This window comes from Rhamphochromis sp. 'chilingali' (genome assembly GCF_963969265.1).
Source record: "Rhamphochromis sp. 'chilingali' genome assembly, chromosome: 15".
NCBI lineage: Eukaryota > Metazoa > Chordata > Actinopteri > Cichliformes > Cichlidae > Rhamphochromis > Rhamphochromis sp. 'chilingali'.
The window spans coordinates 32,859,774-32,879,952 of record NC_137942.1 but is presented as its reverse complement, the minus strand read 5'-3'; the positions used below and the strand labels follow the sequence as shown (position 1 = coordinate 32,879,952).

Sequence of the window (20,179 nt, the reverse complement as noted above, 5' to 3'; positions counted from 1 at the left end):
AAACCAGAAGTTACAGTAATCAACAAAACATTAAAACTAAAAACATTCGCGCTCCTCTCGAAACTATTAAGTTCGGATCACCAAGAGCACATTTTACAGCACTTATATAAAAGAAAATAGAGTAAAACTGCAAAGAGAACACTCACACTAAAAAGCAACAGGCAGAGAAAACAGCCGTGTGACGTCATGATGCCCTCTGTGATCTTTGCAAACTACAGTGAAACAAAAAAAGCAGGAGAAAGGTATATTATGGACACAGACACACAGAAGATTTAAAAAATAAAACGAAATCCCAGAAATAAACCCGAGACAAAACATATCTGTCAACTAAGGTGTAGGTCTGTTAGGTTATGTTGTGGTCAATGTTCCCTCTAATTTTTCACGTGTCTGAGCGAACACACAAACTCCCTGAGCGATCTCTTGGACCACTGTGAGCGACATCAGATGTGTGCACTGTGGTCATGCTGGCATCGAATCCATCGAAGTTTCATGGTTTATTAAAATAATCAAATTACAGCATTTACATTTATGTTAGATGACTTTTAATTAACTGCTTTAGCCCACTTACAATGAAAATGGAAAAAAAAAAAAAATCTTGTTCATGACCTGTGTAGCATGTTAACACTATTGGAAGCAAAAATAACTTGCACTCCAATTTTGAAAACAATTTTCTTTTCTTTTTCTTTTCTTTTTTTATAAAGCTCTGAGAGAGTCTGTAACTCTGTCGGCAAAATACAGTATATAATGACCAATGGTGGGCAATTAATTATATAGTTACTTCTTCAAAAAAGTAACTCAGTTTGGCAAACAAAGTTTTTTGCAGCTTTTTTTTTTTTTTTTTTTTTTTAAATGCAGCCAAGGCGTTTTTTAAATAAACATTTCAAACTATTTACAGAACAGCTGTTCTGCATCAAATCTGATGCCACACAAATTATTTGTGCCACTCCAAAAAAATAATTCCTGTCCACTATGAGATGAAGGAGACCAACAGCCTGATACCTGCAGGCCTGACAACAGGAGATGTATCACTGCTGTAACACCTGTAACACTCAACAGTCGCCTCATTGTTCTGACACACAACAACACTATTGACTACACTACACACTAACTACACAAGATTTGCGCTAAACGTCGCAAATCTCTCACATCTCAAAACACCGCCATAACTCCTAAAACTTCCCCCTTCCTAAACAACTAAATGCCACGTTGCCATATCATTTTTTGATTGGTCGACATGGTACTTTTTTGGACGAATAGGAAAGGCAGAGGGGGGTGGGGTTTGTTTTTGCTCACAGGTGGAGAGTGCTTTCAAGCCTTTTCTCTTATAAATCGCAGACCAAGAGGACCGGAAGTGCGAGGCTATGAAATGGGACCGTTCAGCCTTCAGGAGTTTATTAAAGGCAGCCATCTGCTCCTTGCTCCCTAAAATATAACAGGACATTGGAGTCCATCTCACACTTCAGTTCAATCAGTTTTCTGTTTGACGTTTATTCAGCTGTGTGAAAACTGGAACTTTAATTTCAGCAAAACCGATTTAATCAAGGACAAATAAAACACTGAAAAAAGCCAAACAATAACATTTTTGTGACTTATATATTGTGCTTAACCCAAGTAGCGAAAGACCACGGAGGTCTGAAAACAATGTTCCGGGAGTCCGATGTTCTCGGTGGCTCTAATGAGCCTTAAACCCCGGGTCCCCTATTGAGCTGGTATGGAGGACCACAAGAGCCACGCGCATCGAAATAAAAAAAAAAAAAAATTCGTGCTTAAATAATGAATTGTAGAATAAAATCTGCATTTGTAAATTCATTTTTGAATTCCAATTTAATAAACTGATTTTTAAAATGCTTTTTAAGTCTTCATTTCAAAAACCTTTTTTTGAATTGCACTTTAATAAACTGCATTTCAAAATCCATTTCCCTTTCCTGTTCGCTCAGGGATTAACATGTGGATTAGCAGTTGGATTAACAACTTCATTTTAAAAATCCTGCTGCTATTCAAAGGAGATTGGTTGGTCAGACACAGGCTGTCTGCCAGCCTGGATTTTTCTAGCTCATAGCTTCACCCTGCTAAGAAGCGTGTGTGCTTGTACAAAGGCCGTTCAGCCTCGGGAGGGACCCTGCAGCGAAACGGAGAGCACAACCTCTGACTGAGTGCCTGTCTGACCACCTGTGAAGGTAACGTGCTAACATGGCTAACGCTAGCATCACCGCACGTAGCCCCGTTATTTTAAGGTCATCTTAGCTCGTGAAAGTTTTACGTCGCAGCTGTACGAGCTCGCTACGTGTTCTCTAAGCTGCTGTGCTCTTCACAAATAAAGCTGGAAGCAGCTCAGACTATTAGAACCCGTAGGGTTGCCAACCGTCCCTTAAAATACGGAATCGTCCCGTATTTCGAAACAAAAGTACACGTCCCGTATTGAGCTAATAAGGGACGCACTTTGTCCTGTAATACAGTGAGAATCAAAAGTAGTCTATAAATGTTAATGGAATTAACACTTTGTTTGAAAACATAATTCCCAGCCCCTCTCCTGCTTTGTGACCAATGAGCTGACAGCACACTTATGACAATTCGAGTATGACAATTCAGATTACCGCTCATCTCATTGGTCGAGGAAAGGTCGCTTGCGGAGAAAATACCGGAAGACAACAGATGACCACAACAAGAAGCATGGCCAACAGGGAAACAAACGCCGACACTGCGGTGCAAGTCTCGGACGACAGTACACCTAAAGCTGGGCAAACACTGTGCGATTTTTTCAGTCACGTTATTCAGCTCCTGCTCAAACTGCACGATTGACTCGCAGGGGTTAGAAGTTCATATGTCACGATGTACTCTCACACTATACCGCCCGATGCTCTGATGCGACCTGAGAGCTCACACTGTGCCTCCATAACATGAAGGTTATAACAGAAAATCTGTCGCTCGCTCTCTCTGTCTCTCACTCACACAGACACACCACCACCATCAACTTTGCTAAATTGCTAATGAAAAACATTGATCAGGCAGCTGTGATTGAGCAGCAGTGTAAATCCAACTATTTTCACGGTTGTTGTGGTCGTGATAATTTTGTGATGCCACATCGAAAAGGCTCGGATGAGCTTTCCAAAGTTCTACAAGTTGTGCCTCCATCGCTTGTGTCCAGATCACACGCTGCACAGCCGTGCTGCTCCATCTTTTACACCAACGTTTACGTGTTTGCGCGTGAGCAGTGTGAGCGGCTGTGGTGAGACCCTCACGAGCGATTGATGATCGGGAGCTGGTCGTGAGGTGTTAATCACTTCTCGTTACCCCACGTATACTACACGATGCAGGCCAAAATCGGTCCGATCACTCAAAAATCGGCTCAAAATGGGCCTAAAACTGCACAGTGTAAGCCCAGCGTTAGAGCAGCAATGTTTGTTCCCCTCAGAGAAAGGGAAGAATGGGAAAAGGAAAACACCTGGCTGGAAAACGTTAATATGGGCATGTGCAGTGAATATCAGCGCTATGTGGCCAGAAGTGTGATAATATAATTTATTTTGTGTAATAAACAACTGCAAGGATAGATGATTACAACAAATAGATGACTAATACATAAAAGTAATACATAGATGAATAATGATGATGAGTTATGATGCATAATCATGGGAACAAGCGGGTTTACAAACAGGAGCAGCTGATTAGAAAAGCTGAAATAATACCTCAACTGAAGCCAATTGTACTAAATGCACTAAATGTGCACTGTTACAAGAATGTTTTTCTTTCTATTGTTTTCTATTATTTTAAGTTAAGCAGGACAGAGTTCTTTTAAAGAAAGATTTACTTATATTCTCAAAAGTTAAGCATGCCAGGCTTCTGTTTAAGAAAGAGACCTGTTTTACTGTGTTAATGTTGTCATTTTGAGCTAAAAATAAATGGCTAAATGATCATTTGTTTCACATGTGTTCATATCACAAAGAATAGAATATGCATCTACTTAAATCAACTTCAAGTCAAATGGTTAAAAAAATAATTTCACACACAAAAAAAGAGCTAGAAAATTCACCACACTGGGAAGGGTGAAGACAACTGGGTCGCCCGGCCCTGGCCACGAGGTGTCCCTTATTTATTTTTCAGGGAGTTGGCAACCCTAAGAACCAGCACTGAGGCCTGTTACATTTATACAGCGTTAGAGCAACAGCTGCAGCCTACAGCCTTTAAACTAGCGATTAAAATGCTGACAGTAAACTCGTCAGTCCAGATGTTACCACATTACTTTGTGATACTTAAGAGTTAAAACAACTGAGACAGGCTGATTAAAATAACATCTGTCAGTTCTCACATTTAATATATCAAGACTGGAGATCACACTACTGATTTCAGTTCATTTAATATGTGAGTGCACAGATTCATTCTCAACTGGACATAAATGATGATCAAAGGTTGTATATATGATGAATTCATCAAATCCCAGCCTCTAACACGGTGCGCTGAATCTTAGCTTTGAATGTCCAGTATATTCTAATCAGTGCAATGTAAGAATTCACTGAACCTACAGTATCTACACCTGTGTGGCAAAGACACAGATAATGAAATTTAATTGTTAATACAATATATATCATGAGAAACGAAAACTGAAATTGATTCAGCTCAGTACTTTTCTCTGTATGCTCTGATTATAAAGGCCTTAAATTCTGTGATATATACTGTAAATGATTTTCACAGAGGTCTTAAAGTAGTTAAATCTCTGCTGATAGTCTGGTTGTTTATATTTTCACGTTTTTGTCTCTGTAGGGCTGTTTGATGACGATTTGGACTCCTCTGGGAGATGTCACACCCACATCTGTTCCATGCTGCAGCCATGGATGGTGTTATAGCTCTGAGTCAGCTTTGGGCCATCAGACGCACACACTGGAAAACCAGCACCTGGACTTCGTCATGCTGCTGTTGTGAAAATACTGGTTACTTGTAGTTTTCTCAGTATAATAAAGTGATCCATTGCTCCCACTTCAAAAGTGTTAATTAGCTCTGACATCTGTCTCTGTAAGCAGTGATTTATCAGCACAAAGTATTGACAGATCAAAGGCATTCATTACAGTGATCCACAGCACCACATGTTAATGTGTTTGTTTTATTTAGTATCACTGATCCGTCTGTGCTGCAAATTTCCTCACTGTCAGGGTTTTGACTAAAGTCTATCTTTATTGTTTCTGCACACCACACAGTTTGTTTCCTCCATTATTTTATCATTTAAATTATTATTAACTCATTCACTGCCATTGACGTCTATAGACGTCAATGGCAGTCAACGTAAGTTGAACTGAAGCCCACCAGCAGTAAAAGTAGACCTGCAAGGAGGTGCAGGGTTTGAGCACGTATGGGATTGCGCAGTGAGACAAAAATGTGGTGCAAGTCTTGTTGTGTTTTACTGCCAGCCATTTGAAAATGGCTGGCAGTGAATGAGTTAATAACGATTATAGATACAAACCCAAATCCAATTTTGTTAATAAATCTAAAGGCAAAATACAATGATTTTCAAATCTCATTGTGACAAAGTGGGTGAGAACACCATTTGTCCATTTTCTTAGTTGACGTTCTTGTTTTGAATTAACCATATTTCATATGTAGTGTTGCGGCTCCTTCAACCAATGGCCGCGGCAGGCTAAACATGAGGACACAGATGACTCGCAACAACAAACTGATAAAATACACTTCTGTACCATTTGCTCCTTTTATTCCAAATACACTTCTGTATCATTTGCTCCTTTTATTCCACATGCAACTGTCCAATATATAAATCAGCACATGGGATTAACTATTAAACAAATGCACAGATTGCACAAACAAATAACTGCAACTCACCAATAACTGCACTAATTACAATGCCAACACACAGTTTGGCCTATGGCATCAATTAGTGCACAAATATACATAAACCATCAAGTTCCAGTCAAAATACATCAAAATCATTCAAGCTGCAGTCAACAGAAAGTTTTGCCTCATGCTCATCCTACCTTTCTGCTCATCAACACCAGGTGCGGTGAACAGGTGAGTGCAACCAGATTTATCATCTACCACACCCATGAGACACGCCCCACACCCGTGCACCAATACAGTGAGTCCATTTAAACCAACCCACTTAGTCAAAAAGGAACAACTCATATGGCTCCTACATGTAGTCTGCAATAGGCAAACATCTACTATCCCAGGTTTCTTTATGTTTTGCACTTTTACAGATTATATAATATAACATCTTGGTTTAAATCAATTCCTACGAGTTTGTTAAGTTAACATGTTCTTTATTTCAACTGTTAATTTTTATTGTTTAAAGTTACCTTACCTACCTGTCTTACAGAAACAAAAGGAGGAAATGTTGTTTTACTTCCTGCTTTATACCTTCTGGGTTAATCTGAGATCACAGGAAGAGACCAAGTAGTTTACATTGAGTAGGCTAACCACGTTATCAAATTAATGCATTTAAGGTGAACTAGCAAACACCGTCGTAGTTACATGCGGCTGTCTTCTTGTTTGATGGCAGATACTCCCTTCTCCCTGGACAAAAAGGCTAAAATGACCAAAGAAAAAGTGGAAAACAGCTAAACGTGAGAGGTTTTTGGATAAAGTTGGTGTTTTTTTTTTTTTCAATGATTAAGCACTGCTTCCAGCCAAGAGTGATACCATATATGCCCCATAGCTGCAGAAAAGGCTAACATTGTTATCTTTTTACAAAAAACAGCTAAACATGAGAGGTTTTAGGACAAAGTTTGTGTTCTTGATTCTTTAAGCACCGATTCGAGCACCGTTTAAGCACCAGCACCGTTTCAAAAGTACCGGTATGGGATAAAACCTAAACGATACCCATCCCTAATGATGGTAACAATCTCCAACCTCCTCTGAGCCTTCCTTCAAAACACCGAGCAATGCACAGCTTCTCAGACGTAAAGACTGGCAGAATCTCATCATCTGCAGTACATCTAATCGAAACACTCAGCCAAAAGTCTGAAAATTAGTTGATCCTGTAATGGATATTAGTGCATGGGCTCAGCACCACACTTTGAGAGATCACTATCTGTGAACTCTGTTCACTGTGTGATCCGCATCTGCATTGAGGATGTTTGAAACACTGTCATTTTCTCTGAGCTCATTTAAAATAAAAAATCAAAATTTTAAATTTCTTTCAACTTCAAAACATGTTGATGATGTAATTTAGCCATTTAAATCAGCTGTGTTCAAGATATATCTAAAACCCTGCAGGACCCCAGCCTTGAGGCCTGGAGCTTCCCAAGCCTGTTTTAAAGCAACATCTGCTCCCATCCAGATGACGCCTCTTGAATATAGCACAAAAATAGCAAGACGATGCTAAAACACACGCACTGCATCTATTACAGTAGAAGTAGAAGAAAACAGTAGAAGAAAAGCCTGCCTGCCATGCACACCTTTTAACAAGTCACACATTTAAGGTGTGATGAAACAAAAAAAAAAGGAAAAAGCAGACCCGGACTGCTGAGCAGATAGAGTCCTCCAGGATAGCATTCCTCTCAAGCATCTGCCTGCTATGTTCCCAGACTGTAGTTACAGGAAGAGCTGATGTTATAGTGTGGTAAACTTGACACTATCCAGATGGTTTTGAGACATGCTCTAGTTATCAACATTATTATTAAACAACAACATGTCTGTTGTGTAAATCAGATCAGTAACAGGCAAAGATTAGTCGCAATTTTGGTTCCGATCATCACATAAACTTTTGTTCCTAAACAAGCAACAGGTCAGCTGAAGAATCCTTATTGTTACCTAGAAATGTACCTGGGACAGAATTTTTAAATCAAACTTTTGTTTCACAATTGTTGCGCTTTGTTTTGAAATCTTACTTGGTAAAAGGTTAAAATGAAGCATGAATGCTGGTGACCAAGTTCGCCACGTATGTAGCTCACGCCGAAGGCAATAGTCATGCACAGTGGCGGTCCTAGCCTGTTTGGCGCCCTGGGTGAACACTCCATCTGACATCCCCCCCCCCACACACACACACGCACACAAAGACACACACACACGGACACACATACATAAAACATATTAAGGGTTGTACATTAACATAAAACTGTTGTCGGGACCACACTGAATTTCACCAGAGAAGCACACACACATGTGAAGAGAGAGAGAGAGTATGCATTGTATGCAAACAGCTACCAAACAGCCATCATAATTCGTCATACAATGAGAACAGGACAAATCAACAACTGACAATGACTAATTAATATTAAACTGTGTATCATAATGTATTGTTTGGAGTTTAGTCTGTTACTGTTGCTATTTTTTCCATTTCTTCTTGGAGCAACTGTAACCCACATAATTTCCTTAGGGATTAATAAAGTAATCTGATTCTCATTGTTTCAGGATGACCTGCCATTATCCAATGACACATCTGCTTACCTGTATCTGTTGCTCGTTTCTCCTCCTCTTCTTTTCTCTTTTTTCTAAACTGAGCACCTGATGGCTTTGAACTTTTCTTTCCTACACCTTAGTTCACAGATTCGCTTTGTCTTTATTTCTGGGATTTCGCTCAACCCAGGATTCAAATCATGCAAGGGCGTAGATTTGGCATGGACCACCAATATCCAGCGATTATTGAATTGTCCCCACCAATAATTTGATCTCTTCGAGTAAAGAAAAACAAACCCAATAGAAAGAAAAAAAAAACGATCTGTCGACATCTCATTCACCCAGCGGTGCAGAAAGAGTTCAATTACGTTCTCTACTGGAGTCCTACGTCATGTGACAAATATGGCAATGTGATTGGCTGAGCCTTTCAGGGAGCTCTGCAGCAAACCTGCGCTGCCAGGAGGAGAGGAGGACGGTGTTAGATTTGTATTGTTGATTGTCATTTATGCTTAGAAATATTTACTTATATATGCTTAGAGTTTTGTAATTAGTTGTAGATTGGTAGAGGTTTTGATCCTTGATAGTCTGCAAACTTTGTGTGTATTAGACAGCACTTTGGGAGCATGAGAGGTCATACCGTGTCTTATTATTTTATGGTAGGATTAACGTAGTTGCGTCTGTTCTAGTCTAAGTGCTCTTTGTTTAGATGAACTGCAGGACTTCCTCACCGTGTTATCTAGGATGAACCATCTAGGGTGAGGGGGAGGCTACCCTCTTCCTGACCAAGGATGTTTGACCCTTTGATCAGCAGTCCACACACACACACACACACACACACACACACACACACACACACACACACACACACAGGCAAGGTACTCTTTGTTTGTATGTAGACGTCGTATGTTAATGAACCTATGCATATTCATGTAACCTCAATAAAAGGACAGTGTTTGGGAGGACGGACGAGAGCTACTGGGGTCAAGCGAAGGAACGGCGCTCTGTCTGGTTCTCTCCCGTGCACGAGTAACATGAAGAAGTTTGCCTACTTGCGTCTTGCTTGCAGTGTAATTATATTGTCTTAACGTTCCAGCGAATAGGTTCAAGCTACAAACCTATCATTAATTGGTCCTTCGAGAGGCGGAGCCCTGGAATCGCATTCACCGAGGGGAGGAGAGGCACGCTGAAAGACTGACGTCAGCCAGGAAGTTCCTGTGGATTCGCTGTATGTCTTTTCTCCTCGATGAATGGCGATTGGCGGGATTCGAGGCTGATATTACACGCTAAGCAACACCGAGTAAGTTTAGAGTCCAACTCTATAATTGTACGTCTTCGCCGCTCAGTGGGGCGTTGTCCGTGGCCGCTCAGTGGGGCTAAAATTCGCCGTCTAAGTGGGGCGATGTACAAAGCCGCTCAGTGGGGTTTTTTGTACAGAAGCATTAAGTCGCAGAGTTGCGCAGTTCGAACTTTTTTTGGTTCGCCGTCTTAGTGGGGCGAAATACAGACCGCTGTGTGGGGTACTGTAGTGAGTTCTCCACCGCTCAGTGGGGTGTTGAGAAGTTCCGCGGGGTCCAGATTGTGCTGGACAGTAGGCCTATTTTGTGTTGTTGTCATTGTCGTCGTCGTCGTTGTTGTTGTTGTTGTTGTGTGTGAGTGTGTGCGGAGCAGAACATGTGGTCTGTGACACCGACTGTTGTTGTTATCATGGGTTTCTAAGCAACCAAGAGTGAGTTGGAGGGAGACAGACGTTTGTGCTGGACTTTGCTCCTGGCAGCTGACACAAAATGTTTATTCTTTAGCTTGCCCTGATCGACAACAGCCTGTGTGCCAGACCATAGACGTAATTGAGGTGGATAGTTGTTAAAAGTAATCTACATTAAGCTTGTGGTTGCTTAAATTCAGTACAATGACATGTGAGGTGAAGTGATATAGGTAAATATTTAAACTAATGAAGTGCATAGAGGCACTTGACCTGTGTGAAAGACTGTCGTCTTGTTATGAGCCATTGTTGAGATATGGAGCACATCTGTGAAAACAACTAATATGCTGAACCCTGTATGAAACATCTAAAAGTACATGATGGAGAAGCTGAGTTGAATATGAAAGTGTAAGACTTTGCCGCTGTGGGCAGAGCATGCAACTACTGTGTGATGTCGCGTTGCAGTTTTGTTTTTGTTTTTTGAGCTGATGAGCAAGCTACACATTATCAGATCAAGAGCTGTCTGAGAACTACTCAAAGAGAGGGAAACAGAGAGTGTGCAGCGTTTCCATGAGCAGTTTTTCTGCACCTTGACTCGTGTGTGTGTGTAGCATCAGCATCATGTTTTTGTTTATTTGTTTTGTTGGATTAAAAATAATTAAATAAACTGGTGATCATGCTTATGGATCACCATGGCACATATCTCCAGCCATATGGTTTATTTATGCAGATGAAAAAGTGAGTGTGAATGTGTCTGACATCACAGTGTTTTTGTGCGCTGTGTAAAAGTAATTGCCTTTGATTGTGAGTGAGAGCGGTGATTCTGCAGGTCACCAGCTATTGTAACGAAAAAAAAAGAAAAAAAAGAGTGAAAAAGAAAAATAATCATAGGAAAAAGGTTTTGTGTTGATCAGCCAAAAACAACTACAATTTCATTTTCTGCTTTTAAGAAAGGATTGTTCACACAAACACAGACAGAGAGAGAGAGAGAGAGATGTGTGTTGATTAAGCAGTGATGATAATAATGAAAATGTTTTAGTTTGTCACTTTCAGGTGAAAAGCAGACCTGAATCAATTTTCCACATGCAGCAGTCGGAAGAAAGTTATATTTTAACATCATTGGAAACATGCAGGCCAAGTTTCTGGCTGACTTATTTACAGCGCCATGTGTCTCTCAACCTCACAAGCAAGCTCTCACCCCTCCCTGAAGACAAGGAATGCAGCTCCAAAGCAATAACATGATAAAGAGACAGCATCAAGTCCTGAGCAAAAAAGTCCCAACAAGCAGCAGTAATGTGGATAAACAGCAGCAGAAGAAGAAAGCAAACCCATCTTCCTGTCTGATTGGTTGAATTTCACGGAGGGGCGAGCAAGATGGCAGCGTGAAGAGGAGTTTTTGTTTGAGTTCTCAGCACGAGACACTTATTTGACGTCTTTCTGGCCTTCGGGACTTTTTTGGAGATCAGCGCGCTAAACTTGCTGGATCTGAGGCCAGGGTCTGCGGCGGCAGCATGTTGAAATGCTCAAAAAGGACTGAGTGACTCGGGCAAGCCACATGCGGCTAGCATGCTGGCTAGCGACCATAGCTACATGAAAGAAATGGACCCTTCATGATGCGTTCAACGTGCCGGCGCTGTGGTGGGAAAGGCTCCATCATAAACACGCCCTGCGCCCTGTGCAGAGGTTCAGGCCAAGAAGAAGAAGACGATGACTTCCAAGCCCAAGAAGGTCGGCCTCAGCGTGGGCGAGCTGATTGTGAAAGCCGTGGCCGCTCTCAAGAAGGCTCTGGCTGCCGGAGGCTACGATGTGGACAAGAACAAGGCCCGTGTCAAGACCGCCATCAAGAGTCTGGTGGCGAAGGGCACTCTGGTGCAGACCAAGGGCACCGGGGCCTCCGGATCCTTCAAGATGAACAGGGTTACTGAGACCAAAGCTAAGACGCCCGCCGCGGCCAAAGCCAAGAAACCGGCAGCAGCTGCTAAGAAGTCGCCCAGGAAGGCAGCAGCAGCAGCACTTCAGCCACTAGCACGAAGTCAACCGCATCAGAGGACAATAGTGAGAGTGGCTGTGACTTCACTGTGCATGTGAAGAAAACGTTTGGGAGAACTGAACAGTTGGAGTTTGACATTTGCCACCTGTGGAGTAAAATGGCAAGAAGAGACAGTGGGACACAGGACAAAGCTGAAGGAGAACTGCCGGCTGTTGGACTGTTGAAGTGGGAGAGGACAACAGAGTGAGAAGACTAGGTGAGAACACATAGGAATTATTTAATGTGGGAAATCAAAATTTGGGTTAGCAAACCTGGGGAAAAGAAAACTGACTGCTTAAGTTGGAAAATTGAGACGGAGTCTGAAACATTGCGAAAATAGAAACATATACAAAATCACACACACACAAGCAGAACATGCATTAACCCTACTAACAATTCCAAACACAAAATGACTCATGAAGACTCATAGCACATTAGTTAAGAAATGATTAAATAATAGCAGAGAAGTGTGTAGGAAAGGCAGCTTTAAGAACATGCTCTGCTGGAGATGCAGCTCCACAGACATGCATTAGACCTGCCTAATAACACAAACACATGTAATGAAAATTAGCTTGTTATCTTTCATCAGTGTTAAATTAGTGTCAATTTAGCAGACACTTGTTATCAAATACTGAATTTATCCTAAAAAAAAAAAAAAAAAAAAAAAATTGACTCTCCAGGTTGCAGGACAACAGTTTAACTTTTGTGGGAAAAAAGATCCTGGTTTGACCAACCAGTGATCAGACAATAAATTTAGTTGTTAAAATGGTAAATTGGGAGAAGCTTCCTGCTTGATTGATGCAGCAAGTAATTTACTGTATGAGGGAAATTGTCTTTTGTGATACTATTTTGAACATGCTTTCCTGTCGTCCTGTCAACTTAGTGGGTTAATAGCTGATATGCAAATTAGTTGATTGGTTTTAGATTAATGAAAGGTGACTGAATTCTAGTATGAGTGAATGAGATGTGTTGGAGTTGTTGTGTGTTGAGTGGAGACTCTAAAACACTGAGTTTCCTGTTTTGATGTGCGAGTGAATCCTGTATTTAGATACACAACTCTGAATATGTCAGAACAGACTGTTTTGTGAAGTGCATGACAGCATGTCACATGTTTTATGATGAAGGGAAAAAAAGGAAAACTGAATAAAATAGATCTGTGGCCTAAATGAGTGAAGAACACAGACCTGGTGATTAAACTCATAAGTTAAATAAGACATTAGGATTATGTTGTGAGTGGTGCAGCTGATGGTTGATTTGGAGTGAATGTAGCTGATGATTTTTCTTTTGTTGTGAAGTTGAGCCTGCCAATTAGTATGATGGTATGATGAACCATGCTAATGGTATGATTTACCCTCCTGAGATGAGGAGTTTGTGTCATGACTTAACAAGGCCTTTTTATTTTGATACTTTCACAGTGCACTGAGAGTTTGGTTTGATAATCTCTGTTATTTTTTATTTTTCATTTTTGAACAAGCACTGATTTTTGCTTGTGAATTTCTTTTCTTTGAGCAGATCTGCAAGTCGGGAATTAAAAGCGTTACACGTCGTCAAGACAATTGTGCCAAGTGAGTTCTCCACATTTAAATGGACTCTGGAGAAAGCCACTTATTTGGGACAATTATTAAATGACAGTCCCAGTCCAAAAGGATTCAGCGATGTAATCCAAACTAAAGTTCTTCTTTTTCTTTTTGAAATGACGTCATTTTGCTGAGAGTGGAAACTAAATGCGACGATAGGTTCCACTATCAGCAAAGAAAGAAAGAATGAATGCATGAATGAGTGAGTGAAAGGAAAACAAACTGACTGACTGGTAAAAGCTGACAAAAGCTGACAAGACTTTACTGATGTAACACGACTGTGTGAAGTTGACCCCCGCCTGGCAGAGGTGCAGATGAGTCTGTGTGTGCTTCCCTTTACAGAAGCAGAAAGATGACAGCAACACTTGAGGTTGCGTGATGATTTAACATTTTAAATGACATTTTCTGTGTCTGTGAATTTACTATGTGTGTGTCATTCACTAGCTTGTGTGCTCACAGAGATAACTGTGACAAAGTATGCATACGCCTGCGCAAGCGCTAACATTTGCATTTTCGTTTTTACAGCATTACAGTTCTTCATGTGTTTGATCATGTGATTTATAGGAATACTGGCGTATGTTTCTCTACTACAAGATTTCTGGGTTTATGTGTGAAGAAAACTGTAGTTACAGGCATATGTTGATGGAGAAATTAATATAGTTTGAGACATACTGTGATGAGACCAGTGTTACTTTTTCCACAGCGAGTGTTAACTTTATGGTGTTTTATGGCACCTCTGGAATGTGGATGGCCGACGCCTGCCCACCAGGATAGTCAATGTGTATTGCTAATGTTTGTTTTTCTGAGACTGCATTTAGAAGATTCAGCTGAAGCGGACAAGTGACATGAGTACAACAAATAAGAGATTACGGTAATTATGGAATAGTTTATTATGGGCTCATTTGCTGGCCACTTTTGAACCCATAATAATAATATATGAGTGGAGTGACTTTGCTTAAGAGAAGTCACTGATTACATTAATGTTAACAGAGTACATGGGATAATCCATGTCTGAGGTGAATTAGGGTAATAGTTGTAGTTACTGATTTGAGAAAACCTGCACATGACACTTGTCTTGCTGATGTTGAATGCTTATTACTCTTATGATACAATTGTTTACAGGTATGAAGTTTGATTTCACTTCCAGATTTGTTTTCCAGGCCATGATGGTGTGTATGCAGGCTCCTGGGAGAGCCAGGTGTTCAGCAAACTTAATATGCAAGACACGCTAACATCTTTTATTGCAGGGTTACGGAGCTACTCCAGAGGAGATGCCCTGATGTTGCCTGGGACATGATCTAGCTAATCTTTTTCTTTAAGACAGGGATCCAGGTTTGGTGAGTTGACGCATGGGAATGTCCATGCGTCAAGAGGTGGAGTGCAAGGATTAACATTAAACAATGTTTACTATTATTGTTGCAGTGATTTGTGTGATTAGCCGTTTTATTTACAAGTATTAAACCTATGCAAGTGGTGCATCCATGTTCAGATGAGGCTTTGATGGCCTATAAGTGAAGTTCACTGAACTAAAGAATGTGGTTTGATGATTGTTGACATGCTCTCCAAATAGAAGTTTTTCTTCTTAGCAAGGAAATACAGGTGCAGCAGTAATCTCCTGAGAAATCTTCAGAGGCCCAGTGAGAAGCGTGAACCATTCCAGGCATAGCTGACAGCCAGGCAGTGGTTGAGGTCAAAGGTCAAGCTGGTTGGGGCCCATCATGAGATCAGACCTTGGAGCCACAGCAAGGACCATGAAACTGCCTGCAAAATAGAGGAGAGGATCGTCCACAAGATGGGAGCTGAGGCCAGGAGAGAGGCTTCAGGAGGATCAGAGATCATCTTCAGCACAGCAGACATCACACAGAGGGCTGTGCTACTGAGCTTCCAGGAGATTTTAAATAAAATGAAAGATTCAATATTGACGCTGAGGAAGACAACTAAGGTGTACGACGTGCTCTGCCTTAAACCTTCAGCAGCGTTGGAACATGAAAACTCGTGGGATGAGGGGAGCGTGCCAAGCTCCATCGACAGCGCAGAAGGAGTTCGAGGATGACATCATGATTCTGTGAAAGCACAGGAACCAGAAGCTATGGTGGTGATGACAGCAGTTTCCTATGAACATCACCTAATGCTGTGCCACTGTACTGTGCATACGATGACACTCTGAAGGCTGCTGGGATCATAACAGCAGTAAGATGACGGAACCCAGCACCCTTTCCACAGAGAGCTTTTCTGCAGAGCGTGGACAATTAAGGAGTCATAAATATCCCCCTCACAAGACGAAGGTCTGAAGTCAGGTGATGGGGGCTGGTAAGAGGCCATAAAACTAGAGTGCTGAGAGGTCTGCAGCTTTGGAAATAGCTGAGACCCATGTTGACAAACAACAAAACCAACTGGTATGTTTGAATGTTTATTCTACATACATTTGGACTCTGGTCCTATGGACAACGAAACAACTAGAAGAGACATTCATGTCGCCCTGCAGAACTCAAACCACTCTGCAGAGAGACATGTGATGTGCACACCCGGAGGAAGCACCACCAAGCTGAGATGTTTTTGAAAATGTTATCTTCTTATTTTCACTATTAAATTAACAATTTCTTTGTTTGCTCGTAAGATGCAGTTTGCCATGAGCTGAGCTCAATGAATGGGATAACTGCTAATACATTTGTTGAACTGTGTACCTTTTCAGTAATTTAGGGTGATTTGACATATGCTGAGTATAAAAAGGTTTGCATTGAAACTGTCAGACATGAGGTATTCATACCTGGGAACTTTTCAAGCATAAAGGTCAAAAAGGGGGGAAATGTTAGATTTGTATTGTTGATTGTCATTTATGCTTAGAAATATTTACTTATATATGCTTATAGAGTTTTGTAATTAGTTGTAGATTGGTAGAGGTTTTGATCCTTGATAGTCTGCAAACTTTGTGTGTATTAGACAGCACTTTGGGAGCATGAGAGGTCATACCGTGTCTTATTATTTTATGGTAGGATTAACGTAGTTGCGTCTGTTCTAGTCTAAGTGCTCTTTGTTTAGATGAACTGCAGGACTTCCTCACCGTGTTATCTAGGATGAACCATCTAGGGTGAGGGGGAGGCTACCCTCTTCCTGACCAAGGATGTTTGACCCTTTGATCAGCAGTCCACACACACACACACACACACACACACACACACACACACACACACAGGCAAGGTACTCTTTGTTTGTATGTAGACGTCGTATGTTAATGAACCTATGCATATTCATGTAACCTCAATAAAAGGACAGTGTATGGGAGAACGGACGAGAGCTACTGGGGTCAAGCGAAGGAACGGCGCTCTGTCTGGTTCTCTCCCGTGCACGAGTAACATGAAGAAGTTTGCCTACTTGCGTCTTGCTTGCAGTGTAATTATATTGTCTTAACGTTCCAGCGAATAGGTTCAAGCTACAAACCTATCAGACGGCAGCAAAAAGGAAGAACCTGGATATAAGAAAGTATTTTTCAAAGAAACCTGTAAGTCACTTAAAGCCAAGTTCACTCATAAAATGTGTCATAATAACGTTGCAGGCTATGCTAGGCTTTGGCCCACATCAGTCTAAAACTGTATGTAACCATGAATAACGTGTTTTGGAAACTAACTGCACAACAGGCGGCACTATTAGTTCTCTCAGTCTCAGAGCAGCATTTCTAATTTTGATTGAAACTGTCAGAGAAAACTGCAGCCTCGAGCAGCCAGGATATTAGTTTACAGAGGCTGTTAAAATGATATGTCTAACGTTAAAATGTTGGTGACACAATAATTTCATCCTAATGGTGCTGACATATTCATAGGGTTAATTTTTGAGACAAAATGTCATGAGGTAGTCATGATTTTGCAAATATTCCAACCAACACAAAGCTCAGAGAGTAATGGTGACACAGGTGAAATGATGACTTGATGGTTCATGACTGTATTTGAAGCACATGTGTGACTGCATGTATGTGGAGTGTCTCACTGTTATTCATCAGGTGACAGAGGCAGCTCTGCCATGTTGTAGCTCGGACAGAGGTGGAGAGGCGAGGTCACAGGTGACTGATGAGTTGGTGCTATAGATTAACTAGTATTTATTATCATGACAATTGTTAGGCTGCTGATATAAATTGATTCATTAGTGTATGTTTGACAAAGAATCTGAATTGACATGTCTCACTTTTTATATGGCACGAATCAATGTGTTATTTTATCAGGTGGCAATATGTCCTAGTGCAGTCAGAGGGGAGGAGCCAGGGCCAAAGCTGAGGCACATCAAGCACACAATAATACTTTTAATCTGAGGATAAAACGCAGGTACTGAGGCTGTAAGAAGCTTCAGTGCTCTCAGAAGACTAAAAAGATGGGTAAGGTTAACAATGACTCGAATGAGATTAAACAATGCTGCTGTGTGTCCACCAGGAGAGGCTGGACAGTATAGATGGAAAACCAATATGCCAGCAGTTTATCTCAGTTAACGAGAGGAGCAGGCATGTGGTTGGCTGCTTCACATAGTGGACATTGAGTTGCTGTGTGGGACACCAGTAGTCCATGTCTGTTGCTGTAACAGTAGTTCATGTTTGGAATAAAAAAATCCCAGCTCACTGAGTTAATCGGGGCAGTAGTGCCTAAAATGTTGCATAATTTTGCTGAGAGATCTTTTACTTTGTGGTAATCTTAGATGAGTAGTTTTATGGACAAAACCCAGCAGGTCATTCAGTGTTCCCTTAGTGCTAATAAGAGATGTTGGTGTAACTGAAGTAATGTTGTTAAGTCCTTAAAGTCATATTCTTTTATTGTCATGACTGTATTTGAAGCTATTTTTATACCTGATTTATATGGAATATGGCTGAAGTGAACTAAAGCCTAAAATAGTCATTTGTTTAATAGTAATTTAACATTATATAATTCACATATAAAACTATGAATTGTGATTTTAAATGGTTTAAAAGCATGTAGAATAACATATGTACCAAGTATATTTCTCCTCTTTTTATTAAGAAGCAAAAACAAAAAGGAAAAAAGAAACAGGGCAGGGTTCGGTGGTTGAATCATCCGTCCCCACCAATGCCAAAACCAAATCTATGCCCTTGAAATCATGAATACATAATGGGGCTTGGATTGACAATATTAGGAATGAAATGCGCTCTATTTGGAAGCAGCCGGCCCCGCCCCTTTCGACGGGTTGTGTGTGTGTGAGACTTTAAATCATCAAACTGTAAATTATAAATTTTAAATTGTTATTGATCCCTTTACCCCGAGTCCTAAAGTGTATATTTGTTTTCTTACTCTTCTTATATTTATTGTTAGTTTACTTGCACTGCTGTAACTGGAGCGTCGTCTCGTCTCTGGACTGTATGGAGCGGAGATGACAATAAAGTTTACTTTGACTTCAGCAGCGAGCATGCGCACCGAGGGCTCTCACGCTCACTTTTCGCACACAGAATTTCGAAAAAACATCGGTGCAAATTATAAGTCTGTATCATGATGTCTGGTGTTTTCGTGTTTGTTGGTTATTAGATGCAGCTCCAGCCAGAGACTCCCCCGCCGACCCGCCCTCTCCTCCCTGTGCCGCAAGCAGCAGGCGCACCTCGCAAACGGAGGGCGCCCTTACTCCCGACAAAAGGGCGATAGAAAACCGATCCTAAAATGCGCTGGCCCTCCACCACGATGCACCCCTGGGCCACCGCCCGTATCAAAAACCGCTACTGGTCACGCAGGCATGATACCCACGAATCCGCTCTTTGTACGTGTTTCTATCGTTAACGGTGAACGGCGACGGGATTAAAACACTCTGAAGTCGGATGATTGTTTCTGATTTACCCCCTCGGATGTGTGCGTGTATCGACAGATCGATAACAGCTGACCTAGAACTCAAGCATGTTCTTTATTCTGAAAACGCGCTCTGCTCACGGCGCACACATTATATGCCTGAACCAACTTTGCACAAATTTCACATTATTTTCGCTCGTCACACTGCGCACAAGATACTTTGACAGGCGTCACAGCGCTACTGCTCAGCCACATGTCTATGTCCAGTTAACTGAACACGCGCAACACCGATTTCGCAGAAAAGCTAAAGATGACCCAATTTCAGCGACACACACTGAACACACAGTTAGAATGAAGAATGCTCTTTGCTGCCTACCTTGGAGAGATGCTGATTCGTTCTGGCATCTTTACTTTCACTTTCAGCTTTCGTAGTGTTGCACGTCGTCATCGCCGGAGTTTCCAGACTATTGCCCGGGGCCTATTTAAATTGAATTATTAAGAATTATTTTTGTCACAAAAGCAGAGGCGGAGCCAGACATTTGAAAGGGTAGTATGCATGTGGGATTTTCTTTGGGGGGGGGGGGGGGGGGATAAATGACTGAAAGATTAATTGGCTCTGTTTTGAGTTTTGTTTAAAAAAATGGCTTCATATAGGGAAAAATATATATCACATGTGCAGGACACCTTAAACTAGTTTTTTAATTAAGCAGCGAGGCAGAACAAAGTCGGGGCTGTATCAAGACACAGGGACTAAACCCCAATTCAACCA

The 20,179-nt window shown here is 41.3% G+C and overlaps 2 protein-coding genes across 2 annotated transcripts in view; one reads left to right on the top strand and one right to left on the bottom strand.

Annotated features, from left to right (window-relative positions):
• Positions 1 to 19,932, bottom strand: part of LOC308411816 (uncharacterized protein) — a gene marked incomplete at its 3' end in the record, with an annotated part of 66,400 nt that extends 46,468 nt beyond the window's left edge. The window contains exons 1-2 of the mRNA XM_080905842.1: positions 19,787 to 19,932; positions 147 to 212 (exon numbers count right to left, since the gene is read on the bottom strand). Coding sequence (XP_080761968.1) covers positions 147 to 212; positions 19,787 to 19,858 — 138 coding nt within the window. The 5' untranslated portion in view covers positions 19,859 to 19,932. The remainder of the gene's footprint in view (positions 1 to 146; positions 213 to 19,786) is intronic.
• On the top strand, positions 8,862 to 17,004 carry LOC308412294 (histone H1-like). The gene has a single exon (XM_080906534.1). It carries the CDS (start codon positions 11,744 to 11,746, stop codon positions 12,122 to 12,124), a length of 381 nt encoding a protein of 126 aa, XP_080762660.1. The 5' UTR covers positions 8,862 to 11,743; the 3' UTR covers positions 12,125 to 17,004.
• Positions 19,933 to 20,179: the final 247 nt, after the last annotated feature.

Excerpts from the sequence above, each read along its gene's own strand:
- LOC308412294 (XM_080906534.1), top strand. The coding sequence starts at position 11,744 with ATGACTTCCAAGCCCAAGAAGGTCGGCCTCAGCGTGGGCGAGCTGATT.